The 14,879-nt window shown below is 42.5% G+C and overlaps 1 protein-coding gene across 1 annotated transcript in view; it reads left to right on the plus strand.

Moving 5' to 3' along the window:
- The first annotated feature begins 2,835 nt into the window (after nt 1-2,835).
- The window catches only part of CRYBA2 (crystallin beta A2), a 29,030-nt gene continuing 16,986 nt past the window's right edge, over nt 2,836-14,879 (plus strand). Inside the window, exons 1-2 of the mRNA XM_089683578.1 lie at nt 2,836-2,980; nt 12,170-12,335. Coding sequence (XP_089539704.1) covers nt 12,178-12,335 — 158 coding nt within the window. The 5' untranslated portion in view covers nt 2,836-2,980; nt 12,170-12,177. The remainder of the gene's footprint in view (nt 2,981-12,169; nt 12,336-14,879) is intronic.

The following is a 14,879-nucleotide window of genomic DNA, read 5'->3' on the forward strand; positions in this document are numbered from 1 at the left end:
ACCAGCATTTGTAATACAGTTCTGATGTATTTTTAGTCAATTTTTATGGTGTTCACCTTTTCCCTTTACTCATTATGAAGGAGGATGCAGAGACCTTTTCAGGCTGAGTGCCCTGTCAGAAGTGGATGATTACTACTTGGGAGGTGGTAGTTCGGACACACCTGATCCAACCAGGCCCCTTGAATGACCATTGCACCCGAGGTAGATAATCTCTAGGGCCAGCGGTCACCCAGGACACTTGTCACTTTGTGATCTCTAGCAGTCTCATGTAATGTGTCACCAGTGTATGACTATCTCCTAAAGCATGTCCCCATTCCCCAACAACTCCTATAGGATTTTTACAGTTTCTGGCAGTCTCCTTCAGTATGTCTGCAGTCTCTGATTATCTCTTGCATCCCATCTGCAGTCTCTGACCTTTTCTTGTATCCTGCCCTCAGTCTCTGACCATGTCTTTATCCTGTCCTCAGTCTCTAACCTTCTCTTGCATCCCATCTGCAGTCTCTGATCATCTCTTGCATCCCATCTGCAGTATCAGACCTTCTCTTTCATCCTGTCCTCAATCTCTGTCCATGTCTTTATCCTGTCCTCAGTCTCTGACCTTCTCTTATATCATGTCTGCAGTCTCTGACCATTTCTTGTATTACTGTATGTCCACAGTCTCTGACCACCTCTTCTATTATGTCTGCATTCTCTATCTCTTGTCTGCAGTCTCTGACCATTTCTTGCATCAAGTCTCCAGTCTGTGACCATCTCTTGTATCATGTCTGCAGTCTCTGACCATCTCCTGTAATATGTTTACAGTCTTTGACCATCTTTTGTATCATGTCTGCATTCTCTAACCATCTCTTGCGTCATAGCCACAGTCTCTGTCCATGTCTTGCATCATGTCTGCAGTCTCTGGCCATGTCTTGTATCCTGTCCTCAGTCTCTGACTATATCTTCTATCCTGTCCCTAGTCTTTGACTATCTCTTGTACTATGCCTTCAGTCTCTGACCATCTCTTGTATCACATCTACAGTCTCTGACCATCCCTTGTATCCTGTCCTCAGTCTCTGACCATCTATTGTACTATGTCTACAGTCTCTGACCATCTCTTGTATCACATCTGCAGTCTCTGACCATCCCTTGTATCCTGTCCTCAGTCTCTGACCAACTCTTGTACTCTGTCTACAGTCTCTGACCATCTCTTGTATCACATCTGCAGTCTCTGACCATCTCTTGTATCCAGCCCTCAGTCTCTGACCATCTCTTGTATCCAGCCCTCAGTCTCTGACCATCTCTTGTATCCAGTCCTCAGTCTCTGACCATCTCTTGCATCCAGTCCTCTTGTATCATATATGCAGTCTCTGTCCATCCCTTGCATCCTGTCCTCAGTCTCTGACCATCCCTTGTATCCTGTCCTCAGTCTCTGACTATCTCTTGTACTATGTCTGCAGTCTCTGACCATTTCTTGTATCACATCTGCAGTCTCTGACCATCCCTTGTATCCTGTCCTCAGTCTCTGACCATGTCTTTATCCTGTCCTCAGTCTCTGATCATCTCTTGTATCATATCTGCAGTCTCTGACCATCTCTTGTATCCTGTCCTCAGTCTCTGACCATCTCTTGTACTATGTCTGCAGTCTCTGACCATCTTTTGTATCACATGTGCAGTCTCTGACCATCCCTTGTATCCTGTCCTCAGTCTCTGACCATCTCTTGTATCCTGTCCTCAGTCTCTGACCATCTCTTGTATCCTGTCCTCAGTCTCTGACCATCTCTTGTATCCTGTCCTCAGTCTCTGACCATCTCTTGTATCCTGTCCTCAGTCTCTGACCATCCCTTGCATCCTCTCCTCAGTCTCTGACCATCCCTTGTATCCTGTCCTCAGTCTCTGACCATCCCTTGTATCCTGTCCTCAGTCTCTGATCATCCCTTGTATCCTGCCCTCAGTCTCTGACCATCCCTTGTATCCTCTCCTCAGTCTCTGACCATCCCTTGTATCCTGTCCTCAGTCTCTGACCATCCCTTGTATCCTGTCCTCAGTCTCTGACCATGTCTTTATCCTGTCCTCAGTCTCTGATCATCTCTTGTATCACATCTGCAGTCTCTGACCATCCCTTGTATCCTGCCCTCAGTCTCTGACCATCTCTTGTATCACATCTGCAGTCTCTGATCATCCCTTGTATCCAGTCCTCAGTCTCTGACCATCCCTTGTATCCTGTCCTCAGTCTCTGACCATCCCTTGTATCCTGTCCTCAGTCTCTGACCATCCCTTGTATCCTGTCCTCAGTCTCTGACCATCCCTTGTATCCTGTCCTCAGTCTCTGACCATCTCTTGTATCCTGTCCTCAGTCTCTGACCATCTCTTGTATCCTGTCCTCAATCTCTGATCATCTCTTGTATCACATCTGCAGTCTCTGACCATCCCTTGCATCCTGTTGACCATCTCTTGTATCAAAGTTACAAGTGAATTGCTGAAAGACAAATGATTTTTTTAAATATGACCCTCCAATACCCCCCCCCCCCCCCCAGCATTTAAAGGAAGTAAACTGATAGAATTGGGTTTATAAGTATTCCATGAAAGTCATTTTTACGGCGATTTCCATTTAAACTGCCCTGACCCCGCTCCCCCTCCCCCTCCAGCACTGCACATCGAAGGTGCCAGGGCAGCAGGACTGACAATGCAGCGAATAAAATGGACATTGATGGCACCAGTCACCCGCCTCATTGTGTCTGATCCCCTACAAACACGCAGCAGCACTTTCCATTCTTCCTCCTGATCCTCTGTGACAATAAAGCCAACTGGATCTCACAGCCAAGTCTGTCCCACAGCAAGGGCCGCCCATCCCCCGCTCTGTGTGGGGGGGATCCCCGCCCTGCTGAGTGTGCAGCTCCATTCTGCGGATTCGGCACTCTGCGGTTTTGTGGGTGGGCATATATAAGGGTGCAGGGGGCATCCGAGCCGCAGCCCCATTGCATCCAGCCCCCTGTAGACTCAGGTAAGAGGTGTGCTTTGAAGTGTCAGCCTGGGCTTGTAGCACATAATCATGAACCCCGACTCTTGTGACCACCCCAAAAAGTCCAATAATCAGTAGTCACCATCAGATGTAGTCGAGAGAGAGAAAGAAAGAAAGAAAGAGAGACATTTCTACGGTGGAAAACAATCTGCCTCTAAGAAAAAAAAAAAAAGTGCTCCGACCAGCAGCAGTGCCATGAGGGCCCCCGGGGGCCCCGCGCCTATGGCAGCAGGGTAATAGGGACAGCAAAATTTATAAAGCGCCCCTTGTTTTGTTTCCCTCCTCTGGTCATCTCTGCACATTGATGGCTACATTCAGCAAGAGGGAGAAAGAAATGCTGAGAGGAGTCATTTGACTCTCTATAGTTCAGAAAATATAACACTGTCTCTCTTTTCTCCTGGTTAGTTATGTAGAGTTACAATAGTGCATTCTGGTGTTTGTAATTAGTAAGAAAAAAAATGCACGCTTAGTGAAAATGGTATGTTCACACATCTGCAGGATAACTATAGAGAGAAAGAAGTGCCGAGAGGAGTCATTTGGCTCTCTATAGTTCACAAAATATAACACTACCTCACTTTTCTCATTTTTAGTTGCTATAGTGCATTCTGGCATTTGTATCTAACTAAAAAGGCATGCTTAGTGATAAGGGTATGTCCACATGTCTGCAGGATGACTATAGGAAGAAGGAAGTGCCGAGAGGAGTCATCTGACTCTCCGTAGCTCAGAAAATATAACACTATCTCTCTTTTTTCCTGGCTAGTTATGTAGAGTTACAATAGTGCATTCTGGCATTTGTATTTAATAAAAAAAAATGCACGCTTTGTGAAAATGGTATGTTCACACATCTGCAGGAAAACTATAGGGAGAAGGAAGTGCCGAGAGGAGTCATTTGGCTCTCTATAGTTCAAAAAATATATCTCTACCTCTTTTTTCTCATTTTTAGTTATGTATGGAATTATAATGGTGCATTCTGGCATCTGTATTTAATAAAAAAAATGCATGCTTAGTGAAAAGAGTACATTCACATGTCCGCATGATGACTATAGGAAGAAGGAAGTGCTGAGAGGAGTCATTTGGCTCTCTATAGATTAGAAATATATAACACTCTCTTTTCTCATGTTTAGTTACGTAAAGAATTACAATAGTGCATTCTGGCATTTGTATTTAATAAAAAAATGCACGCTTAGTGAAAATGGAATGTTCACACATCTGCAGGATAACTATAGGGAGAAGGACGTGACCAGAGGAGTCATTTGGCTCTCTATAGTTCAAAAATATAACTCTACCTCACTTTTCTCATTTTTAGTTATGTATAGAGTTACAATAGTGCATTCTAGCATTTGTATTTAATTAAAAAATGCATGCTTAGTGAAAAGGGTACGTTCACATGTCTGCAGGATGACTATAGGAAGAAGGAAGTGCTGAGAGGAGTCGTCTGGCTCTCTATAGATCAGGAAACATAACACTATTTCTCTTTTCTCTTGTTTATCTATTTATAGAGTTACAATAGTGCATTCTGGTGTTTATATTTAATAAAAAAAATGCATGCTTAGTAAAAAGGATATGTTCACACATCTACAGGATGGCTATAGGAAGAAGGAAGTGCTGAGAGGAGTCGTCTGGCTCTCTATAGTTCAGAAAACATAACACTATCTCTCCTTTCTCCTGTTTAGTTATGTATGGAGTTGCTATAGTGCATTCTGGCATTTTTTATTTAATAAAAAATGCATTCTTAATGAAAAGGGTATGTTTACACATCTATAGGATAACTATAGGAAGAAGGAAGTACTGAGAGGAGTCATTTGGCTCTTTATAGTTCAGAAAATATGACACTATACTGTATCTCTTTTTACATGTTTAGCTATGTATGGAGTTGCTATAGTACATTCTGGCATTTGTATGTAATTTTAAAAAATGAATACATAGTGAAAAGGCTATGTTCAGACGTTTGCAGGAGGACTATAGGAAGGAAGTGCTGAGAGGAGTCATTTGGCTCTCTATAGATCAGTAAATATAAAACCTCTTTCCCCTTGTTTGGCAGTGTGTAGAATTACAAAGTACTATGAAGCTGAAGTGGTACATTCTAGCATTTGTATTAAATAAAAAAGTGCATTCTTAAAGAAAAGAAAATGTCCACGATCCAGAAGAGAACTGTGGAAGAGGGAGGTGCTTAGAGGAGTCATTAGACTTTCTGTAGTTCAAGAAATATAAAACAATCTCTCTTTTTTCTTGTTTAGTTGTGTGTAGAGTTGCAAAATACTATGAAGCTCAAATGCTGCATACTAGCATTTGATGTTAGTAAAAAAAAAACTGCATGTGTTCAGAAAAGGGCATGTTTACTCATCAGCAAGAGGACTGTGGGTAGAAGGGGGTGCTGAGAGGAATCATAAGACTCTCTGTAGTTAAGAAACTATAAAATTATATATCTTCTGTGTAGAGTAACAATTACTATAAAGCTGCAATAGTGCATTTTAGCAGTTGTATTTAGTAAAAAAAAAATTGTATGCTTATAGAAAAGGGCAGATTCATATGTATGCAAGAAGATGGTGGTTCTAAGAGGAGTGCTCAGACTCTCTGCAGTTCAGGAAATATAAAACTTTCTTTCTTTTCCCTTCATTTGTAGTGTGTAGAGATACAAAGTACTATGCATTCTAGCATTTGTATTTATAGTGAAAAGGGCATTTAAGCACAAATACAGGAGAACTGTAGCAAGAAGAAAGTGCTGAGAGGAATCATTAGACCCTCTGCAGTTCAGAAATTAAAACACTACCTCAATTTTTTTCCCTTGTATGGTAGTGTGTAGAGCAGGGGTGGACTGACAACTCATGGGGCCCCCGGGCAATAGGGGATCATGGGGCCCCTGTGTCCTTGCCCAAACTCAAAAAAGCCTATGAAAAAGGTACCAGGGGCATCTCATGGGGCCCCCTACTGACCCCGGGCCCTCGGGCAGTGCCAGAGTTTCCAAATGGTCAGTCCGCCCCTGGTGTAGAGTAGCATTTGTATTTGGTATTAAAAAAATACATGAGTATAGAAAAAGGCATGTTCACACATCTACAACAGGACTGTAGACAGAAAGAGGTGCTGAGAGGAATCATTAGACTCTCTGCAGTTCAGGAATTATAACACTGCCTCATTTTTTTCCCTTGTATGTTAGTGTGTAGAGTAGCATTTGCCTTTAGTATTAAAAAAATACATGAGTATAGAAAAGGGCATGTTCACACATCTCCAACAGGACTGTAGACAGAAAGAGGTGCTGAGAGGAATCATTAGACTCTCTGTAGTTCTGGAAATACAAAACTATATATCTTCTGTGTAGAGTAACACTACTGTGTTAGCTCCAATGATGCATTCTAGCATTTGTGTTTAGTGGAAAAAAAGCATGCCTGTAGAAGAGGGCATGTTCACAGGTCCGTAAAAGGATTGTAAAGAGATGCAGGTAGTGAGAGGAGTCATTAGACTCTCTGTAGTTCTGGAAATACAAAACTATATATCTTCTGTGTAGAGTAACACAGTACTATGAAGCTCCAATGATGCATTCTAGCATTTGTATTTAGTAAAAAAAAAGCATGCTTATAGAAGAGGGCATGTTCACAGGTCCGTAAGAGGACTGTAAGGAGATGCAGGTACTGAGAAGAGTCATTAGACTCTCTGTAGTTCGGGAAATACAAAACTATATATCTTCTGTGTAGAGTAACACAGTACTATGAAGCTCCATTGTGCATTCACATCAGTCCCTAACCCTCAAGGGGCGTAAAAAAAAGCATGCTTATACAAGAGGGCATGTTCACAGGTCCATAACAGGCCTGGAGATGCAGGTACTGAGAGGAGTCATTAGACTCTCTGTAAGTCAGGAAATGTAAAACAATTTCTGTTTTTTCCTTGTTTGCTACGGTGTAGAGTTCCAAAGAACTACGAAGCTCCAACAGCGCATTCTAGCATTTGTATTTAGTAGGGAAAATGGCATGAATACAGAAAAAGGCATGTTCACAAGTCTGCAAGAGGATTGTATGATACAGGGGGTACTAAGAGGAGTCATTAGATTCTCTGTAGTTCATGAAATATAAAGTACTATGCAGGGGCGGACTGACAACTCATGGGGCAATAGGGGATCATGGGGCCCCTGTGTCCTTGCCCAAACCCAAAAAAGCCTATGAAAAAAGGTACCAGGGGCATCTCATGGGGCCCCCTACTGACCCCGGGCCCTCGGCCCGAGTTTCCAAATGGTCAGTCCGCCCCTGGTACTATGTTGTATGAATCTGAAATGGTGCATTCTAACATTTATAGTTAATTAAAAAGTTGCATACGTATAGAAAAGGGCATGTTCACCGGTTGTCAAAAATTATTTTTAGGGAAGCGCCACAAAAAAATTATATATATCACATCAATCAAAAAATATATATAAATATAAACCAGCTGCAAACCTAACCTATAAACGGTGCATAAAATTGTAAATATAAAAAGGTTGCGCTTCTTAAACCAAATATATATTGTGACAAAAAAATTAAGTGAAAAAAAAAAAAAATTTCTATATATAATACAATAATATTTTGTGACAAAAAATATACAAATTATAAAGTTCAAAATCCATATTGAAATGAAGAAACTTTTTCGTATCCAACAATAATCACCATGTGTAAATCCACCACCAAATAAAATGAATGAACTCACCAGAGCGATATGCTGATTAAATTATAAACCAGCATAAAACGCTTTCTGCTCTGGGAGCAATGTTGTGCGGAAGGATGTCATACTCTGTTGATGACACTGGCTATTCAAGGAGCAATACTCTGCAGGGAACAATCAGCAAGATGGATCCACTTCTCAAAGGCCTTTTCCTCAGATATCCAGACCAAATGGGGTATAAGAAAATAGAGAACTCATGGTGCAGTATTTAAATGACTTTTTTATTTAAAAGTAATGCACTTACAACTAGAGGTGTCCTAGCCAACACCAGCAATGACAGCGTGGACAAAAAACGAACCCAGCCTCAAACACGCATGCGCAGGCGGCTCGGGAACGTAATGACGTCCCATCCACAGGCTCCGCCCTACGCGTTTCGTCATCGACGTCCTCTATTTATACAGTACATACTTCACAGACATTTGTATTGAAGAATAATAATAATTGTTTATATATAAAAATGTATTTATTTATTTTATAATTGTCTTTTAATTTTTTTTTATTTTAACACATGATAGTAAATATACTGGAAATATATATATGTATTTATATAAACACACATTTCCAGTACATACTTAATAAATTAATTTTTCATATTCACATCATCAGGAAGCGGGTAGTCGCATGATGGCATGGAAACATCCGCAAAGTGTCATGATTAACCATTTGCTGCCCGCCCAATGGCTGAATGGCATCTGGCAAATGTGATCAGCGTTCCGGGTGGACGCCATATGGCGTCCTCCCGCACATGCGCAGATTGCGCTACTGCACAGCCGCGCAGCGGCGTGATCTGTCACCGGCCGTGTACCTCGGACACAGCCGATGACAGATCTGAGTATCAGCCCCCGTTGCCGGTACCATGTGACCTGCTGTGACCAATCACAGCAGGTCACATGACAGTTGTATACAATGGATGGCTTAATTCATGCCATCCATTGTATACTAGTGTCTAGCTGTGAATGGTCACAGCTAATCACATGCACATGTCATGTGATTAGCTGTAGCCAAATCACAGCTAAGCACAAAAAAAAAAACAAAACCCTGAATGAATCGATGTCATTCAGGTAAATGCTTGCTTATAGCAAAGTAATTCTTTGCTATAAGCAAATTGTGTAAAAAAAAAAAAAAATACTGATCACTTCCCCAAACTAGTACAATGTTACTATGGTAACATTGTACTACTTTGGTTATAGTGAAATATGAAAAAAAAATCTTAAAAAAAAGAAAAAAATTTAATAAAAAAATAATTTAAAAAATAATTTAAAAAATAAATAAATATATATATATATATATATATATATATATATATTTTTTTTTTTTTTCATACTGTCACCAGTCAGTGTCCCTGATCACCGCCATGCCAGTTATATGATGACGCTGTACTGCACTGGTGACAATATGTAAAAAAAAATAGTGAAACTAAATTTTTTAATTTTTTCATTTTTCCAAAAAATTATGACAAAAAAAATACAACTTCAAAAAACTCGCCATGCCTCTTATGAAGTACGTCGGACTGTGTACTCTACAAAAAGGGGTCATTTGGGGGATATCTGTACTGTTCTGACATTCTCGGACCTCAAGAAATTAGATTGGCTGTCAGTACTTCAGGACTGATGAATTTTCAGATCTATCCCATAGTTTGTGAACTCTATAACTTTCCTACAAACTAAATAATACATCCTAATTTGGGTTATTTTCACCAAAGACATGTAGCAGAATACATCTCGGCCTAAATTTATGAAGAACAATTATTTATTTGCAAACTTTTATAACAGAAACAAAGAAAAACGTGTGTTTTTCAAAATTTTTGGTCTTTTTTTGTTAATCTAGCAAAAAATAGAAACCCCAGGGGTGATTAAATACCACCAAAAGAAAGCTCTAGTTGTGTGAAGAAAATGATAAAATGTTAGTTTGGGTACAATGTAGTATGACCGCGCAATTGTCATTCAAAGTGTGAGAGAGCTGAAACCTGAAAACTGGCCTGGGCAGGAAGGTGTAAAAGTGCCCGGTATTGAATTGGTTAATGAGGATCTCCATTGATTGATAAGGATACTGCATGTGTTAAGACACTTAATCAAATATATATTATATTTAATATATTTATATAGTAAACAAATATTTACAGTACATACTTCATATAATTTTTTATTGAATTACAATGTACAATAATAAAAAAATATATATTTTTGAATTTCGTTAATCAACACGAATGCAAAGAAACAATGTCTACTTGTATTAACACCTTCTTGTCCAGTGGATTCCCACGGCCGGTAACAAGCAGGAAGAGTTCATTGTTACATTGAGAGGCCTGGTTGTGTATCTGGAATTGAAATATTTGCATGGCCTGACCTATTGACAAGAACATAATAGACAGGAAAATACACAACTCAGGTTCGCAAACACATGTAGTTGAAGTGTGAAAACCAATCGTCTGACAGTTAACTGCCAGATAACAATATCCATTTAGTTTCGGTCACAAGCAGGGGTGGACTGACAATTCATGGGGCCCCCGGGCAATAGGGGATCATGGGGCCCCTGTGTCCTTGCCCAAACTCAAAAAAGCCTATGAAAAAGGTACCAGGGGCATCTCATGGGTCCCCCTACTGACCCTGGGCCCTCGGGCAGTGCCCGAGTTTCCAAATGGTCAGTCCACCCCTGGTCACAAGTTGGTTTCTGTGTAAGGGACTTTTTAACAATTCCCCGGGATGGACGGGTTGAGGATCCCAGAGGTTGTCATAGAAGATGTATAAAATGTGAGAGGGGATCAATATTTCCCTGTAATGAGTTGTCCTCCAGTTTAGCATTTCTATAGAAGAAAACAGCCAGCTGTCATCTTGGTGGCTTCTTTGGCAATTATTTCAGAATGGCAGACTGCACAAGTGTATCTCTTGCCTATTTTTATTATAGAGTATGGAAGGGTTAGAATCTCTGCCAGTTTTTTTTTTCCAGTTGCTGGGTCTGTTTGGGAAATTTCCCTTTACTTCTTGTCCCACAGATGCAACAGGAAGCAAAAAGGATTGTCTACAAAGTAAGTGGAAAGCCCTTAAACTGGACCTACACTGTAAGATCTCTTTATTCCCTTGTCCACACTAAACAGCATGGTTAAAGGAATCTGCCCTGCCAGCGTCTCTCTTCTGACAGCCGTACCTGCAGCTGTCAGAATACCTGAACACCTTAATCAGAATACCTGCATCTAATTAGATGCAGCCGCTGTTCACCCAACGATTATTTGCCCTTTCAGATCGAAGTATGTGAAGTGGTAGGGGGTTGACAGGGCCACTAAGACCTCAAATGTCAGCTGGCTCATAAGGAACCGGACAAATAATGGTCAGCTTTACACCACTGTCTCCAGGACAGGTGTCCCCAGTGGAAGAATTACCCTCACCTCCTGTTCCTGTGAAAACTGTAAAATGTTGGATTACCTCTCAGCACCTGTCCTGTAGACAATGATCATCAAAACAAATTGAGAGGAACACAGATTTATTTCAGCGTTGTCAATTTACGCAGCGCTTTACATATATATTGTACATTCACATCAGTCCCTAACCCTCAAGGGGTGTACAATCTAAGGTCCCTAACTCACATTCATACATACACATACTAGGGACAATTTACACAGGAGCTGATTAACCTACCAACATGTCTTTGGAGTGTGGGAGGAAACCGGAGTACCTGGAGGAAACCCACGCAGGCACAGGGAGAACATGCAAACTCCAGGCAGGTGGTGCCGTGGTTGGGATTCGAACCGACAACCCGAGTACTGCCAGGTGGAAGTGCTAAACATTTAGCCACTGTGCTGCCCTGACAATAAAGCCTGATATGTAGGAAGCACTATGGGCACCACACCAATGTTGATAGAGTCCTGAGGGATTTTTTAATTGAGTAATCAAGAGAATACGAAATCAACGCATTTCAGGGTTCACACACTCCCCTTCATCAGGACTCCAGTGCAAATGAGAATAGTTTTTTTCGGATTATTGGTAGGGGATGCCACTCGTTCATTTCTAATGGGTGTCAGGAAGATACTCCAACATTTATATCCATTCGGGTAGCACCAACACCTTCATCCAACCACCATGGAATGCATCAAGACAGATGTTGATTGTCCAAGAACAGTTGTTGTTACATTATGCCATCCTTGGTATTGGCATCTGCATAGGTGTTAGTTATTTGAGTTCAATGGTTCATGACGTGAAATGTTGCCAAATCACTGGGGTAGAGATGCTAAAAGGGCATTATATGTAGAAGGCAGATGGGGTTGCATGACTCCCCCTTCCCAGGGATGATTGGTATATCTTCCTGATGCTCATTAGAAGTGAAGAAGTGGCTTAGAGAAGCTACAAAATGCCTTCAACATTACAGAACTAGTCCAGTTGAAGGTGACCAACTACTACCAGCTATAAGTGGTTGCTCTTTATGCCGTAGACCTGATCGTGGTGAGGGGTACTTTGCATAATGCCACTTGAGTATCATATGCTTCTTTCCCCGCAGTGAGCAGAATGACCAGCCAGCCAATGGAGACTCTGGGTCAGTGGAAAGTCACTGTCTGGGAGGAGGAGAACTTCCAGGGCAAAAGATGTGAATTCCTCATGGAGTGCCCCAACATTATGGAGCGAGGGTTCCGCAAAATCCGTTCCATCAAGGTGGAAAATGGACCGTGAGTATTCCAGTATATCTCCCTCCTGTGTTATCAGAGTCTCCTTAGAATAGCTACCAGCTCTGATACTTTGACTGGTAATCCCAAGAAGATCAAGTTGACCTCCAGGCTAGGCGGCCTTAGAGTGTATAAAAACCTCTAACAATGAACTTCTCATCTGAGGTCTGAAGTGCATGCACTGGAGCTGGTTTGAAGTCTGAATTTTGTGCATTGGGGCTGATCTGAGGTCTGAATTGTATGCATTGGGGCTGATCTGAGGTTTGAAGTGCATGCATTGGGATTGATCTGAGGTATGAATTGTGTGCACTGGGGGTGATTTGAGATCCAAAGTTCATGCACTGGGGCTAATCTGAGGTCTGACATGCATGCATTGGAGCTGATCTGAGGTCTGAAGTGCATGCGCTGGGGGTGATATGAGGTCTGAAGTGCATGCATTGGGATTGATCTGAGGTATGAATTGTGTGCACTGGGGGTGATTTGAGATCCAAAGTTCATGCACTGGGGCTAATCTGAGGTCTGACATGCATGCATTGGAGCTGATCTGAGGTCTGAAGTGCATGCGCTGGGGGTGATATGAGGTCTGAAGTGCATGCGCTGGGGGTGATCTGAGGTCTGAAGTGCATGCATTGGGATTGATCTGAGGTATGAATTGTGTGCACTGGGGGTGATTTGAGATCCAAAGTTCATGCACTGGGGCTAATCTGAGGTCTGACATGCATGCATTGGAGCTGATCTGAGGTCTGAAGTGCATGCGCTGGGGGTGATATGAGGTCTGAAGTGCATGCGCTGGGGGTGATCTGAGGTCTGAAGTGCATGCATTGGGATTGATCTGAGGTATGAATTGTGTGCACTGGGGGTGATTTGAGATCCAAAGTTCATGCACTGGGGCTAATCTGAGGTCTGACATGCATGCATTGGAGCTGATCTGAGGTCTGAAGTGCATGCGCTGGGGGTGATATGAGGTCTGAAGTGCATGCGCTGGGGGTGATCTGAGGTCTGAAGTGCATGCATTGGGATTGATCTGAGGTATGAATTGTGTGCACTGGGGGTGATTTGAGATCCAAAGTTCATGCACTGGGGCTAATCTGAGGTCTGACATGCATGCATTGGAGCTGATCTGAGGTCTGAAGTGCATGCGCTGGGGGTGATATGAGGTCTGAAGTGCATGCGCTGGGGGTGATATGAGGTCTGAAGTGCATGCGCTGGGGGTGATATGAGGTCTGAAGTGCATGCGCTGGGGGTGATATGAGGTCTGAAGTGCATGCGCTGGGGGTGATATGAGGTCTGAAGTGCATGCATTGGGGCTGATCTGAGGTCTGAAGTGCATGCATTGGAGCTGATCTGAGGTCTGAAGTGCATGCGCTGGGGGTGATATGAGGTCTGAAGTTCATGCATTGGGGCTGATTTGAGCTGCCTGCACTGGGGAGGATTAGAGATCCGAAGTGCATGCATTGGAGCTGATCTGAGGTCTGAAGTTCATGCATTGGGGCTGATTTGAGCTGCATGCACTGGGGGTGATTAGAGATCTGAAGTGCAAGCATTGGAGCAGATCTGAGGTCTAAAGTGCATGCATTGGGGCTGCTCTGAGCTGCGTGCCCTGGGGGGGATCAAAGATCTGAAGTGCATGCATTGGAGCAGATCTGAGGTCTGAAGTGCATGCACTGGGGCTGATCTGAGCTGCATGCACTGGGGGTGATTAGAGAGCTGAAGTGCATGCATTGGAGCTGCTCTGAGGTCTGAAAACCCTCCAACAAATACAGATGTGGTTGGAGTTCACAGAGGCAATCCAGATGTTCCCGGTTTATAATAAATTTCAGACATCTGGGGTATAAATGTGCAGTTCCTCCATCTGCATTTAGCAGTTGACCTCTATTGCCCAGTCCTTGATTGAAGGGACCAGGGGTATATTTACTGTGAAGCTAACAAGGCATGTGCATTGGGCGGCATTTTTCAGGAAGGCAGTACAACATCTAGAGGGACGCATAAAGTCCCGTACCAGCTATTCACTGTCACTCCGTCCAACCTTTGTCTGTCTGTATGAAATCTCAGATTGTTTGGGAAGTTTTGCAATTATAGGTAGTAAAGCCAGTGGTCTGGATGGGTTCTTTTTTGAGGGACAGTTCCACTAAAGGAGGACAGGTTATGAACCTTCCAAAGAAAGAATTAATTGCTATCAAGGCCAAGGAGCTATTAAAGCCTGGTTACCCAGCATAGTGGTCAATAGACCAACACGTGTGGAAATCTTGAGAGTATTGACTGAAGCGTACCATGTTTAGAAAAGGAAAAGTATAGAGCAGTGGTCTCCAAACTGTGGCCAAATGCGTCCCTTTGCTAGCTTGTATCTAGCCCTTGGGCCATTATTCCCCCCTACTGTCAGCAAAGATGGGGCATAGTTCCTGACACTGACATTGACAACAAAGCACTATTCTTCCCACTGACACCAATGATGGAGCACTTTTCCTCTCAATGACACCAATGATGAAGCACTATTCCTCCTACTGACACCAACAGTGGGGCACTATTACTTCCACTGATACCAATGAT

The sequence above is a fragment of the Staurois parvus genome, unplaced genomic scaffold, assembly GCF_062004578.1.
Source record: "Staurois parvus isolate SC_StPar_1 unplaced genomic scaffold, SC_StPar_1.0 ptg000315l, whole genome shotgun sequence".
Taxonomy (NCBI): domain Eukaryota; kingdom Metazoa; phylum Chordata; class Amphibia; order Anura; family Ranidae; genus Staurois; species Staurois parvus.